The 16,476-nt window shown below is 35.5% G+C and overlaps 1 protein-coding gene across 2 annotated transcripts in view; it reads right to left on the reverse strand.

Annotated features, from left to right (window-relative positions):
* Positions 1–16,476, reverse strand: part of ATP6V1H (ATPase H+ transporting V1 subunit H) — a 126,037-nt gene that overhangs the window by 45,405 nt on the left and 64,156 nt on the right. For both annotated transcript variants that reach the window (XM_036736186.1, XM_036736178.1), the window contains 2 exons: positions 13,125–13,303; positions 5,651–5,776 (listed from right to left, as the gene is read on the reverse strand). In XM_036736186.1, the coding sequence (XP_036592081.1) occupies positions 5,651–5,776; positions 13,125–13,303 (305 nt within the window). The remainder of the gene's footprint in view (positions 1–5,650; positions 5,777–13,124; positions 13,304–16,476) is intronic.

Here is a 16,476-nt window from a genome sequence, read left to right on the forward strand (position 1 = left end):
GTCACTGGCTTTCTGAGCCAGGGCATCTGGGGCTGGTGGCTTGCCCACACCTGCTGTGCCCTGCATCCCTGGGCTGGCAGTTTGCCTGCTGCACTGGGACTGAAGGCCTCACAGCTGGCCTGCTGAGCCAGAACCGTGGAGCCTCAGTTGCTGATCTATGCTGCGGTTAAGAGCCTCCCACTGGCTTGCCTGGGCACCACCTGTGCTAGGCTGTGCTCCCCTTTTGCCCAAATGAGACAGACCTTTCCTGAAGTCCTTCTATATTATCTTGGACTGGAAAATTGTTTCACTCCATCTTTTTGTGGATTTTGTCAGTCCAAGAGTTTTTTTTAGAGGTTTGATTTCATGTTATTTCCAAGGGAAATGGGAGAACTCAGACAACTTTCTGGCCTTTCTCTACTATCTTGGCTTTGCCCCCAAGAGGCTCTTTTCTTTAGTTTTTAAGAGGCACCAGTACCTCAGCACTCCATGGGCTTTGTCAAGGTTTTGATATTCATTAGTCTCCAATGGGATAGAGGTACCTAAAAAGCCAAGCAAGAGTGCCAAATCTCCCTTTGGTACAGAAATGGACTAATAATGTTCTTCATGCAGTGCTACCATATGCATATTTAGAGACTACAAATAGTTGGTGGCCATTATGTAGATTTTTTTTTTGCCTTTAGAATCTCATAAAGAAACACAAATCTTTTTGGTATCTCCAGACTTTAGGATGGCATTGACTGTACAGAGGTCCATATAAAAATAAGCTTAGGCAGCTAGGTGGCTCAGTAGATATAGCACCAGGACTGGAGTCAGGAAGACCTAATTTCAAATCTAGCCTCCGACACTTACTAGCTGTGTGACCCCAGGCAAGTCACTTAACCCTGTATGCCTCAGTTTTCTCATCTATAAAATGAGCTAGAGAAGGATAGGGCAAACCATTTCATTATCTCTGACAAGAAAACCACAAAAAGAGGCCATAAAGAGTGGGACACAACTGAAATGACTTAACCACAACTATATCAAATAGGCCTCATCCATGAGTATGTACTTGGCCCCCAGTCAGGACTTTTTTCTGAGGGTTTGGTCCAGAATGAGGTTCTGGAAGGAAAAGGCATGTTATCTATTCGCCTGATGATTATGGAGGGCAAAGGCTTTATTTCTTTTCTTGAAGAACAGTACAATGAAGGGAAGTGGTACAGGTAGTAGTAGTTACACTCAGTTCACTTATAAATGTTCACTTATATATGTGACCTTTGGTAAGAAACTTAACTTCTGTTTGTCTTACCTCTAAGAGTTTATAGAAGAATGAAAGGAGGTATTTGTAAAGCACTCTGCAAACCTTAAAATACTCTATGGTTGTTTTTATTATTGCTGCTGTTGGTATTACTATTATTGTAGTTTGTTACTGTAATCATTATTATTGTTAGACACAGAGAAGGAGGTTTCAGAGTGAGAAAGACTCCCGAACCTGTACCTGACAGAAGCTCGGATTAGGACCCTAATCTCCTAAATTCACTGATGAAGATAAGAGGAATGGGCCCAACTACCACCTCCTTACCTTAGTTTTATGAATGGCTTTATGAAGCATTATTATTTACTAAGACAGTAATGGGTGCTCAATGCTGAGGAGAATGACCTTGTAGTCTTTTTTAATGTTTTCTTTTCTAATTAACAAAAATCTGATTGATTCCTTAGGAAACTGCCTTTTTTATATCCTTTGACCATTTATCATTTGAGAAATCTCTTATTTTTATAAATTTTAAATCTATTCCTTGTATATATTGAAAATGAGACCATTATCAAAAGAAGCTTGCTACAGAGATTTCTCTTCACCCCTAATTTTCTGTTTTCATTATCGTTTTAGCTGTGTTGGTTTAGTCTATACAAAAACTTTTATTAACCAAAATTGCCCACTTTATCTTCTGATACTCATTGGTCATATCTATCCATAGACATGTAAAGTAATTCCTTCCTTTGTCCTCTATGAAATCAGTCTTTATGTATGAGTCATGTATCCATTTAGAGTTTATTTTGACAAATGGTACAAAATACTGGTCTAAACCTAGTTTCTGCCACATTTCTTTTCAGTTTTCCTAGAAGTTTTGGCAGAGGCAGGCCTTGAACACAGATTTTCCAAGTCCCAAGGGCAGTTTTTTATCAACTATACCATATTGCCTCTCAGTATCTCTGTTTTGCAAAAATGGAGCTCTTGTTTTAAGGTCTTTGGTATTAACAAGTAAGCAATATTAAGTTGGATAAATATTTAACAGTATTCAAATAGTTTTATGCAAAATTAAGGGAAGAAAAAGAAAAGAGGGATAATCTCATAAGTATATATATAAAACTTAGCAAGCAGAACCTTGATTTAAATACAAAAGTATTTAATTTAATTTAATATGTACAAAAGTTCAAGGTAATATTTTCATTATGGACCAAAAAGAAACACAAAAAGCTTGCTATCAAGTCTTTTATGAATAAAGATAACTTAGGAAGTTGACACTGCTGATAGCTTAGTGAATAATTCTTACTGGTTCTCATGTCCAAAAACAGCACTTTTAATGGGCAGAGACATTTTTTATCTCTGAAAGGCCCAAAATATCTCATTTTTTTAAATTAGTAATTTACTGGCTAAATGATTTATTACTAGTTCTGGCATATTTTGACTAGTTAAAGGGAGAACATGAAAGATACAGTTACTAGCTCCTCTTATGACCTGAAAATTTGGCTTGGTAACTACACCAAGCAAACGCCCATTGAGTTAACAATCTCAACTTCAGGCCTCTGACCAAAGAAGACAATTATACACATAGCATTATTGTTTCTCTGATTACCACAGTAAGTATACACCTATCTGTCAGTGGATAGTACTTATACGATAACAATGAAATGGAGTTCTACATACATGCTTATAAAACTATGAATACACTTACAGATTCAATGCCAAAAGAAAATACATACATCTCAGACTCAGCTTGAATAAAAAACGTTAACAGATCCAGAACCTTAGGAGCAATTTAAATTGTGTAAGAGTTATAAAAGCATAAGAATATTAACTTGGGGCCCACCCAGGAAAATGCCTGCAAACCAGTACAGGCTTTGTGCTTTTCCCAAATACTGCTAATACCATCATGCAAACAGATAACCCAACTACTGGGAACAGCACCACCACTACTGCTAACACCAGCATATAAACAGATAACCCAACTACTGGGATCTTCTCCTTCCCCAACTTAACTCCCACTGATATACTGCTTAGTTCCCACCAGGCATTAGATGCTGAACCCCAAAACAATGTCCAGTTCTGCCAGAGGTAACCCAAAGTCTGACCCTTGAACCCACTATCCTATTGCTTAAAGAATATCTGCTCTATCTTTGCTCCCCCAGGTCCCTGGGGACTTGCCATCTCCCCTGCTACTTGCCAGAACCTAGGTACCATATGGCCTCTCTGTGAGCCATAAAACTGAGCTGTCCTTTATGTACTATCTCATAAGAACAGTGACTATCTTGATTTTTCTATTGGTATCCCTAGTGCTTAAGGAAGTACTTGGCATATAGTAAGTTTTATATCTGCTTTTTCATTCCATTCCATTCCAGCTAAAAGGGTATCACATGTAGCAAGCTGGAGAGGAGGGGGCTCCTGTGGCAAGAAAGGAAGTATTTGATTCCTACAGACAGGCAGCCTTGAACACTTGCCTTTCATTTCTAGTAAGCCTAAAAGTTTATCTAAAAAATAAGTTTAAAATTGTTTCTACAATACATTGTTTTTAGAATTATGCCAAATTGGTTGTTTAATCGTTCAGGTGTGCCAGATTCTTCATAACCCTGTGGACCACACTGTCCATGGGATTTTCTTGGCAAAGATACCGAAGTGGTCTGCCATGTCCTTCTCCAATGGATTAAGACAAAGGTTAAGTGACTTGCCCAGGCTCACAGAGCTATCAAGTGTCTGAGGCCGGATTTGAACCCAGATCTTCCTGACTCCAGGCTTACCACTTTATCCACTGAGCCATCTAGTTAGCTACCCCAATTATGTGGAACAGATATCCTTTAAGATTAGTACCATTATTTTTAATTTATAAAGAATGTAATGACCAATATATGTATTTTATAAAGCCTTAAACATCTGTTCTCTTATTTGAGCCTTACAACCACCCTATAAAGTAGGAATTATGAGGAAACTGAGTCATAGAAATTGCCCACTGTCATACAGTTAGTAAATGTCAGGGACATATCTGAACAGAGCTCTTCTTCTAGTTCCCAGACTAGATCCACTACACAAAACTGCTTTCCATTATGTTCATGAACAGTCTTCTCTTTAAAAGCTGACATTTGAAATTAAACATAATACAGCAGTAATATGGTGTACAAGAAAAGTAACAACTTTAAAACAGATTAACAGCATAACTAGTTCAAATATCAAAAATAACTGATTTATCAAAATCAATATTTAATTTAATTAAATCACAATAACTGATAGAAAATCAATCAACATTTATTAAGTGCATATTATATACAAGGCCCTGTGGAACGTAAATGGGGCTACAAAGACAAAAGATATAGTTTCTATCTTCAAGAAGCTTATTTTCATATTCATATATATGAATAAATAATTATGATGCAAAACTTAAGAATTTTTTCTTTTCATTGTCCCTAGCCTTTTTGCAATCTTATGTACATATGTACACAAAATAAATATTGTTATCTGCAGAAGCTACGTTTCTTTATATTCTGAATTCTTAGCATATACCTACAGTAAAATGTTACACAGTAAATGATTATTGATAATTGCAATTTTTATCATAAAGGAGGGCTTTAGAAATCTTCATTATAAAAGTAAAATTAAATCAACATAAACTTCAGTTTAACCTGCTGACAACTTTAGTTATCATTGTCCATTAGCATATATGTGATCTTGAAGAAATTACTACTACCACAACCTCCTCACATTTATATGGTTCTTAAGGTTTATAAAATATTTTCTTACAATAACTTAATGAACGAGGTCACAAAACATAAATCTTTTCTTGTTTGAAGACAGACATATCACAAGAGAACAAAGATTCTGCCCTATCACTTTCCTTCAAGGTAACAATACATAAAAGAGATATTTTTAAGTTGAATTTTCACTCAACATGAAAGCAAATCAAGCTTTGCCTTAGTTAAAAGGATTTTGTAATAAACGCTTTCCTTGGTATTAGATACGTATTTTTATCAGGTCTGGATTTCTTGTGAGTTGTTCATTATGATAATTATTTACCTGAAAGATATCATAGGCAAATATTGTAACTTTTAAATATTTAAAATGAATATAAAAGATTTTTTAAAGTGCCATTAGGTGCTATTAGAAGTACATAAATCACAGTCCTCCCAAAATGAACCTAGATCCATATGAGTCAAGTCCTCTGGGCAAAAGGTAGCACATATTTAGCATGTTTCCTGTTTTTACCTGTGACCATGCCATGTTCTTCACTCCAGTAGAATGTAAGCACCTGCAGGACAGATTGTCTCACGTTTGTATTTGTATATCCAGTGTCTGGAATATAGTAAGTACTTAATAAATGCTTGCTAATTTAAAACTTTTAAAGAAATACAAACTCCTTTCAAGATAAAGAATCTAAACATGAAGTATAATTCAAGGACAAATTTTTTTTAATAGGTAAGAACTTACTTCAACAGCTCATAGTTCTTTTCATTTAACCTCGGAGCATTCTCCCTCCAAAATTTCTCTGATTTATGAACAGGGCTCCATTCCAGCCTTCCTGACTTGAGTTCTGAACTGTATTCATCAAATGAGCTATAAAAATATTTTTTAAAAAGAATTTAAACAGTTAAGTCTCTAATAATTCAAAGCCCGAGCCAAAAGGTTTTCCCATTACCCCCAGTAACACAAATTCAAATATTCTGAACTTCAAATGAGACAAAAACCATATCAAAAATAAGGAAACTACTAATAACACTGAAATGTAAGAAAACTTTCATAGTATCTTTTATGAAATTTAAGTAAAACTCACTTTTAGGACAGTATGGCACCAGACATGAATAAGTACATGAAGTCACAAGATAGTAGAACTGGAAGAGACAAGAGGCTCATAGATTTAGAGCTGAAAAGGACCTCAGAGATCATCTAAATTCTTCATTTACAGATGGGAAAACTGAGATCCAAAGAGGCTGATTTATCTAAAAGTAGCTAGCAGATGACCTCATGTCCTCTGTCCCCAAATCTGATGCTACTTTCACTGCCAAACCTAATCATGAGCATGCCTAATCGTAAGTATGAAATGTTAGTCAAGCTAAAATGCTTGGTATCAGGTAGATCTCACTTAAAATCAGTGTCTGTCTTTCAATTCTTTATGAGGAAACACTAAGTAAACAAAATTATATAACACTAGGAGGTAGAGGGATGTATATATGACTTCACAAGTATAAGTTAGACTTGATGACACAGGATTCACAATTAGAATATCAGAGGAAAAATGCACTTATGTCATTTAAAAAGAACAAAGATAACTATTTTCAACTATTTGAAGGCCTATCCTTTATAAGAGGACCGAAGCAAGTTTTGTTAAAAAAAAATCAGCAAGCTAGAAGCAGAACTAGGAACAAAGGGAAGAAATTCCAGAGACTGATTTCAGTTCTATGAATACTTTCCCTGTAAGTAACACTGGACAAAAGTAGAATGGGCTACCTAAGGGGAAGCACAGTGCAGAACATCTGGCTGAAAACGGAAGGCAAGGAACAGGTAGTCAGTCAACAAACATGCATTCTGTGCTTACCATGCATCAGAAAAAGAAAATTATTTGTGACATAAGCAGGAAAACTGGTAGATGTAAGATAAAGTGGTTAATGAAGAACTTCTCAACTATCCAAACAACTAGTTGAAGTCTCTTCTGCTAAATACAGAATGGCAGATAAATTTATAGAGTGCCTTTCTGATAATCTAAGACCTTCATAGAGAGTGCATTGAAAGGAATCCTGAACTGAATACAGATGATCAAGAAAGAAATGACTGTTGGAAGAGGATGCAAATGGAATCTACCGAATAAACATTTATAATTAAAGTTTGTGACAGACAAGGAGTGAAACCCTGAATACAGATATATGCCCTAAAAATTAGGAAGCAGATTTCAAAAGTTTAAATAAAAGACAATCATGATCCCATGGTCAAAGGCTCTAAAAAAGGAATGAAAATCTCTCAAAAATTATGGTTTTATGAAGGATGAAGGAAGTGAGGAACCTTGTAAAAGGATGAGTATAATTTAACAGGGCGCTCTCTGACAAGCGTGGGTTTTTGAAGGTCATATATAAAATATGGAAACAGAGTCCTATAACTAAGAAAGAATGGAAGAGTGGAATGGTTCAATAAGAAAAGTGTCAGAAGGACAAAAATGAGAACAGACTTGTGAAAAGCAAGAGAAAATAAAAAGTGCTTAAAAAGTTATTACTACGAGAAGGAAAAACTAGGAAGGGAAAAGCAACTAGTAAAGAAGATGTAGAGGCAAGCCAAACTATTCAAACATCTTTTTTTCTTCTGTCTTCTTAATTACAAAGAACCATCTTTTTACTGGAAAAGGTAGAATAAATATGGTTAAGAGAGACTAGGAAAGCTAGAGCACAAAAACAAGTAAGTTCAAATCTCCTATCCCAGGAAACTGCATCTGCCTTTCTGAATTAAAGGATCAAAGATGCTAGGGGATGACGGGTGGAGAATCCTTTTTAATTTTTGATCATGAAACAATAATCCATCACCTTTAAAGATCTGTCGATAATGAAGATATTCCAGAAGACTGGAGATGAGCAAATGCCCCAATTTTGATAGGGGAAAATGGTAAATTCCAAAATCTATAAACCAATGTGCTTGATAGAAGTCCCCAGTAAAATTCTAGGCCAGGTTACCGAGTAAATATTTACATCTTTAGGTACTGATAAAAATGTGTTTGTCTTTAAGTATCTGAGGAACTGTCAGCAGAAGGAGTGGCTTTGCTCTGCTTGGCCCATAGAAGGCAGAACTAAAAACAGTGGTTAAGAGATTCAAAGAAAAGTATTTAGACTTGATGTAAGGAAAAATTTGCTTAAAATTAAAACTATCCAATGGTGAGAAGGGCTACCTTGGGAAGTTTAAGCAAAACTACAGATTCTGAAGTTTTGTGTGTGTTATAAAAGGGATTCTTATTTGGGAAAAGGTTAGATTAGGTGATCTCTCTGGTCCCTTCCAACTTTGAAATTCTGTGTTTCTAACAGGAATTGTAATGGGAATAATAAATATAAGCCCTGAACATAAGTACAAAGAATCTAATACAAGAATACAGAATGAATTCCCCAATTGAGAAATGGTCAAAGGATATGAACAGGCAGTTTTCAGAGGAAGAAATTAAAGCTATCTATAGGCATATGAAAAAATGTTCTGGATCACTACTGATTAGAGAAATGCAAATCAAAACAACTCTTAGATACCACATCTCTCCTGTCAGATTGGCTAAAATAACAAAACAGGAAAATAATAAATGCTGGAAAGGATGTGGGGAAATTGGAACATTGTTGCATTGCTGGTGGAGTTGTGAGCTGATCCAGCCATTTTGGAGAGCAGTTTGGAACTATGCCCAAAGGGCTATAGAAATGTTCATACCCTTTGACCCAGCAATACCACTTCTAGGGTTGTATCCCAAACAAATCACACAAGAGGGAAAGGGACCCGTATGTACAAAAATATTTATAGCGGCTCTCTTTGTGGTAGCCAAGAATTGGAAATCAAAGGGATGCCCATCAATTGGGGAATGGCTGAACAAGCTGTGGTATATGAAGGTGATGGAATACTATTGTGCCATAAGAAATGGGGATGATGCAGACTTCGTAACAACCTGGAAAAACCTACACGACATAATGCTGAGTGAGCAGAGCAGAGCCAGGAGAACCTTGCACACAACCACAGATATATGGATTCCGTGAGAACCAACCCTGACATACTTCGCTCTTCTCAGCAACCTAAGGTGCAAGGACAACTCCAGGGGACTCACGATGGAGAATGCTATCTTCATCCAGAGAAAGAACTATGAAGTTTGAATACAGATTGAGGCACACTACATGCTTGCTTTTTTTGCTTCTCTTTTGTTTTTGTTTTTGGGTTTTTTGTTTTTGTTTGTTTTGCTTTTTTGGTTCTGTTTCTTCTTTCTCATGAGTCATTCCATTGGTCATAATTCTTCTCCACAACTTGACTAGTGTATAAATTAATTAAATGCGAAGTTATACACGGTAGTTATATGAGATTCCAGGCCGTCTTGGGGAGGGAGGGGGGAGGGAGGGGAGAAAATCTGGAACTCAAAACTATGTAGAACCATGTGTGGTAAACCAAAAATAAATAAATAAATTTTAAAAAAAAGAATACAGAATGAAATGAGAACTAGAACGCATTAACATGTTGAGAAAAATACCTTAAGTTTTAGGTGACAAAAAAACTCATTTAAGGCCTCTATATGGTGTTGTAGCTTCCCTACCCTCAAATCACCATCCTTCTCTTTGCCCACCAACCCCCAACTCTCCCTGCCCAAGAAAGGAGAAGAGGACGAATTAATGGGCTCCTAAGAGATAACAGGGTGGAGAGAAACTTGGGCTTTGAGACAGGAACACCTAGCTGTTTGACCATGAGAAAGTCACTGAACTTCTCAGTGGGTCCAGGCAAAACTCTCAGGCTGTAATGGGCAACTGAATACATGATATAAGTGAACTAAAGGAGTTTCTAAATCAGAATTCCCTATGCCAATGGTTTTCAAACTCTTTGGTCTCAGGACTCTATTACATGCATAAAAATTACTGAGGAATCCCTATGAGCTTTTGTTTATGTGGGTCATATATAAATATATTTACCATAGTAGAAATTAAAACATACAGGTATTATTATGAAAATAGCTTTGGCTTCATATACCTTCAAAGTGTGGTCTTCTTGAGAACTACTACCCTTTACTGATAAAATGACAAGTCTGGACCCCGAAAAAGAGGAGAGGGAAGAGAATCTCATACTGCATTAATAGAAGCACTACTCAGACAAATTTCATATTTTATATTCATAGCTGAAGGAAATCTAGGGAGAAGAATAATGGATAGTAAAAGAACCTCCAATTCATTTGCAAAGTAGTGTTGTAACCTTAAAAAATGACAACTTAGGGAAGGGGAGGGAGAACATAATACCTAGCAATTAGTGGAGAGATTAGACTAAATCTATATTAAGTCCACAATGCAGACCCAAGATGAATAGATAGAAGTTACAAAAAGGTAGATTTTGGTTCAGTGACAGAAAGAACTTCCTAACAATTAAGAATGGTTGAAAATAGAATGCGGTATTTTGTGAGACACTGAATCCCCTCTTACTATAGGTGTTCACATAGAAACTGGAGGACCATTTATCTGCAATGTTGTACAGGGAATTCATGAAAAAGGTAACAAGTTGAACTAAATAGCCTACTAGGACTCTTTCAACTCTAAAATTTCTATGATCATAAATAGGAAAACATGAATGCAATACTGTTAATTTACATTTTTGCCATGAATTCAGAACTTGAACAATGTCTTTAGGCACTAAGCCCTTTAATTTAAAAATAATAATTAGCTGTTAGAAGTGGATGGTTTTTAAAATCTCCAACTGTTCTGAACAAAGTATCACTTATGTCTCCATGCTATCCTCAAACTGCACTGTAGGAAGTAACTGACATTTATTTCCATAGAAAGCAAATGAGTCAGGAGGAGGGAGAAAGAGAACCAACTCTTACATTTATCACCAGGACAGTCATCAGTTAAAGGACTCAGGTAAATTAGCACATGTTCCTGTATTTCAAGTCTAATGATACCAGAAAAAACGGCTTCAAAGAAATTTGGTGAGCACTGTCATCTTTACTTCATTAAGTATTCAGGAAAATGTGTGTCATGAGGACTTCTTGGCAAAGATAGCTCCATGAAGCCCAGGGCTCAGGCATGACAAATAAAGAGTATCAGATGATAAAAGGATTCAGTAAAAAACCAAAGAGAAAAACCAGTGAGTTCTTCCAGTCTACACAAAATTACAGGAGTTGAGACCCAAATCTGGTTGGGGCCATACCCAAAAATTACAATAAAATAAAAAGTTGGAATACAAAAAGGCAAAAGAAAAAAAGGACTTACAGCCAAGAACAACATATCCCACAAAACTGAATAAAATTCCATAATGAAAAAAATGGACCTTTAATAAAATACTTTCAAGCATTCCAGAAGCAAAGACTGATTCTGGGTATAAAAAAAGTTAGAATAATGGGGGCCTAGGAGTACAAAATCTCAAACTATACTATAATATAGTAATCACTGAAACTGTCTGGGTACTGGTCAAGAAATTTAAGAGTTGATCAACAGAACATATTAGGTAAATAAAATCAAAAAACAATAAAACACAATAACATAGTTTGAATGTAACTTGCAAAAAAAACCCACAAAATTGAAATAAAATCTAAATGTAAAATGTCATATAAATAAATCAGAGGAAAAGAAGAGAGATATTTCACAACTACGCCTGGGGCAGAATTCTTAACTAAATAAGTGTTAGATGACATGTCAAAGACAAATGGACTTTTTTAAATAGCAACTAAAAGCTTTTGCACAAGTTAAACTAAGAGAGTAGATCTGTTAAATGGATAGAATCTGTTAAGTGAGATTAAAATCTCTGCAACAGGTCTGACAATCAATATATGTGGGGAATTAATATAAATATATCAGAACAAGAGTCATTCACTAATTGATAAATGGTGAAAGGAAATAGGCAGTTTTCAAATGAAGAAATGCAAGTTACAGATCTCCATATAAAAAATGCCATACTACAAGAGAAATGTAAATTAAAACTAAAATTCTAAAAAAAAAAAAATGACAAAAGGTCTTTATGAAAATAACTGGAGGGGCCAATCAGAAGACAGGCACATTACTAAAACACTATTGCTGGAGCTGTAAATGGTCCAACCATTTGGAAAAACCAAATACCACTACCATGTATACACACCAAAAAGTTCCAAGAGAAGATCCACATGCACAAAAATAGCAGCACTTCTTGTTATAGCAAAGAATAAACTGGTGTCCATTAAGGTGCATGTGTGAACAGATTGTTGTATATGAATGTAATAATTGGTTGGATTCGGAGATGCTCAGGAACTTACAAGAACTGATGCAGGCCAAAATGGGCAATACCAGAACAATAATTTCCATGATGATCAGACTATTATAGCTACAAAATACTTGAGAAATCTGATCAATTCTACAACCACTCATAACTTCAGAATATTGATAACAAGGCAAGCCTCCTATCTCTTGGCAAAGAGGTAAGAGATTAGAGATGCAGAAAGAGATATCATATTCTTAGATGTAGTCAAAGTGTGGATATGTTTTATCTGACTACATGTATTTGTTAAAAAGAAGGGCTTCTCTTTGGTTGCGGTTGGGAGATGAATTAATGAGAAGTGACAAAGATGCTCCTTCTCTAAAAAGAGCATCAATAAAACAATTTTTTTAAATACAAGAAAGCAAAAACATTCAGGAGTTTCAAGTTAGCTTAGGAAGACAACTGCTTTACTGAGACTTTTATTTATTTCTGCCACTCTACGTTCACTTTAAGGTGATGTTCATTCTTTTTTGTGGAGGAAATTTGGAGATCCTGGAGTTCTCTGACTTACTCCACCAACTTCCTAAATAAATTCTTACTCAATTAAAATGTAATTGCTCCATAAAACCTTTCAAAATCTTGTATCCTGACTCCCTCCCATTCCTTAGTCAGAAATAATCTTTTCCTCTTGTAATATTATTTAAACTTTGCTTTTATACCTTCATAATGCCTTTATCACACATTACTGAGTATTATATCTGCATATGTATCTCGTCACCACACTCCTTGACCAAAATAAAATCTCCATTAGATCATACTCTTAGTTTTGTAACCCACCATTGCATTAGCTTTTAACATGTGTAATAAATTGTATTTGGGAGTGAGGGAGGAAAAGGGTTGAATCTTTGTCTAATTCTATTTTAAAATACAATTATTCAATACTACTCTTACCAATTTGCCTAAAATATATGCATTCCTACGTGTATACACTCAAAATCTTAAAATAAATTTATTCAAATTAAGTCATGCTGCAACATACCTAAGATCCTGGACACTTTCACCAAGTTTGTCCAAAAGAAATTTTATATCTTCACTTATATCTTCATCATCATACTTTTGCTGATCCAAGTTCTCCAACTGTTTCAGAACTTTGCACTGAATCATGGCCAGGGCATATTCTTGGCGAGTTTCCCTTTCAGTTGATTTTTCTAAAAGGTTCTAAATTAGAAAAATGTACATTTCAAATGAGACTTAAAATATGAGGAATGCAATGCATGGAAGAGAAAATGAGTAACAATATGGCATTTATATTAAGCATTACAAATGAACATCTATAAGTTGTCTGATTAGTGAATTTGAGTGACAGATTTATAAAAACAAAACAAAGTAATTTATATCCCATGCTTTTAGTAGCAAAAAATATGCAACATGAAACCAAGACTACCTAAGTCCAAACTACCTGGTCAAAATTACTACACCAAGTTAAGGAAAGGTCACAACATTGATTCTATTTTCTACCTAAAGCAGACTCTCCTAGATTCATACTTTCTTTTCTACCATTCTAATCCAGGGCCCTTATCATTTCATAACTGGATTATTTAAAATAATCCTTGAATTGATGTCATTGATTCACCCTGCCCAATGCCACCAGATTTATCTTCTTGAAATTCTTTTCATTATGTTACTCCCCCGCTCAAAACCCTTAAATGACTCCCTAGCACATGGGTCCATAGCATCATGGCCAACTTACTATGCTTCGTATTCGAGACCCTTCAAATACTGGTTCAATTCTTATCTCTTTCTATACCCTGACAGACAGCATTTTCACTTCCATCTAAAATTTCCCTCCTTTCTCTCCAGATAACCTAAGAATTTTTCAAAGGCCTGCTACAGCATTCATTTGACAGTATTCACATACTACAATTTAACATTTGATTACATAGTATTCGATCACTGATTCAGGTGAAATGACTTCTCAAAATACTTTCCAAAATTTTAACAAAATAACCAAGAGCAAAAACAAAGCATTGCTGGCCCTTAGCAATGTCTTGAAAAGTCGCAAATTCTGCAATAATGTTAATGTTGTGTATCTATACAGCATGTGGAACCTCTCTTTCTAAACAAAAGCCAGTAACCCAAAAGAGAAAAAAAAAATCTAATAAAGGCCATATAAGACAACCACGTTGTTTAGAAAAAAATTCAATGATCAACTCATCTGCTTTTTAAATTAATAAAGAAAATTAAAAGCTTTATCAATGAATGTAAGAAAAAAACATTTTGGTTGAATCAAATAGGAAAAAAAGGAAGAAAATTCAGAATGGAGATTTATATACAGAGGACAAATTTTATGTAAAGAGCCTATGTTGTGAACTTTGGGGGATACTGTCATTCAGGACTTAAAAAGCTATGGTAAAGATTTACAACTGTATGCCTCAGAGGTTTTGTGAACTCTTGGTGCCTGCCCAAAAGGCCAGATGACATTAAGCCACCTGGGCAGTTAACATCAGATATTTCACATCCCCATTATATGCCAAAAGGTTAAAGCAGAGGCTAAAATTTTGTTGAAATGGCTATTTGCCTGTTGCACTTAAAATTCTTTAAGAAGGTAAAAAAAAAAATAGCTCCATCACCAAGCACTGATACCAACAATCTTTATCATATGACAACTAAATTAATGTTTACAAATCATCAAAAATTGTGGGTATTTTTTTTTATTTTTAGCAACTCTTCCCCATCTCTGTAAAATAGAGAGTGGACTGCATAAAATGAAGACCGTTCTGTATTTTTTGTTTCATCAGTTGTCACAACCAAAGAACTCACCACCTACCGACCAAGCTAAATGGTAATGAGCATCTCCTTACTTAGCTATAGAAGTCTTAAAACAGTCATCATTGGCAGGGTAGACCTCATACTCCATTGGCATCATGATGAAGCAGCAGAGTACAACTTTCTTCAGACAAACAACTGTATTTAACACATTTACATAGCACTTCAGTTTGTAAAATGCCATGACTGTATGAGGAACTGTATGAGCTAAGTATTACAAACAGTTAACAGGTTTATTTAACAGATCTCCATTTCACATAGGAGAAAACAGAGATTCAGGGAAAGTAATTATCCTAGTCTCAGAGCTAGACCTTAATCCAAAGTCTTCTAAGGTCAAACTCGATACTCTTTTCAGTACTCCTTATTAACACAGAAATACTACTGAATTTTTACCTATGAAGAGAAAAGTTTTGTATCACTCACAAGCTTCTACTAATGGAATAAGTATTAAGGGGGAAAAAACTATAGGGAGGATAAGAAGGAAAAGAGAGGAAAAGAAATTAGAGAAGGAAACATGATGCAGTATCACAGATACCCAGAGAAGAGAATAATGATCAAGAAGTCCAATAAGATATTACAGCGATGTCTGCCTACCACAGAACTGGACAAAAAATAACTCAATAGCCTATGGGCTATAGGGAAGGGAGCCACAATCAAAGCCAATACAAGCAAATAAATCATCAAGCTCACAACATGACAAGAATGGAATTAAAGACATGTTTAAACAAAAGACTCTGTATTTGGGACAGGAAGAGGAGAGGGATCTTCAGAGAAAACCCCAAGGTGATTGCAAACCCACAGCATGGTCTTTGGAAGAAACTGGGAGTGCTGGTGAGCAATTTGATTAGGGCAACAATCTGCGTCCAGGAGCTCCAGGGTCCCTAGTTTGCTTCCTGAGATGATATAAAGGGCCTTGATATCTAGCACCAGGAACCTCAAGTACCTAGGGGGATGAACAGGAAGTCTTAACCCTGGGATGTGAACCCCGAGTTGTAGAAGTCAGAAATCTAAGTAACCCAGCTGTCAACCGGTCATGGCCAATAACCTACCTAAAAGCACAGTGGGAGGCAGAGCCCATGTGGCACAAAGCCCTATTTCAAGAAGCAAAGCTGGCAAGATGAGTAAATTAAGTAAGACAGTGACCACTATAAAGAATTATTATAGGTCTAGAAATGTCCAAATATTCAACATAGAAGAAGAGAAGTATCTCAGTCACTGCAAGCTACAACTCAAAGGGGGAAAAGTGCTTTTCCACAAAGATTACATGAATCCCTAAACTAAATTAAGCAAAAGATTTTTTAATGAAAGAAAAGCTCTAGAAAAAACGAGTGGAAGAAGAACAAACAGCACAGAACATAAAATAATAAACCTCACCAAATAACAGAAGCCCTGAAAACCAAAAAAAAAAAAAAGACTAAACAGAAATCAATGACTCCATGAGCCAAGAAATATTAGAATAAAATTAAAAGACTGTAAACGTAAGATAAAATCTTCATTCAAAAGTAACTTCCATGAAAAATAAAGACATTTAAGAATTGCTAGATTTCCCCAAAAACAATGACTTT

Source organism: Trichosurus vulpecula, chromosome 1, assembly GCF_011100635.1.
Source record: "Trichosurus vulpecula isolate mTriVul1 chromosome 1, mTriVul1.pri, whole genome shotgun sequence".
Lineage (NCBI taxonomy): Eukaryota > Metazoa > Chordata > Mammalia > Diprotodontia > Phalangeridae > Trichosurus > Trichosurus vulpecula.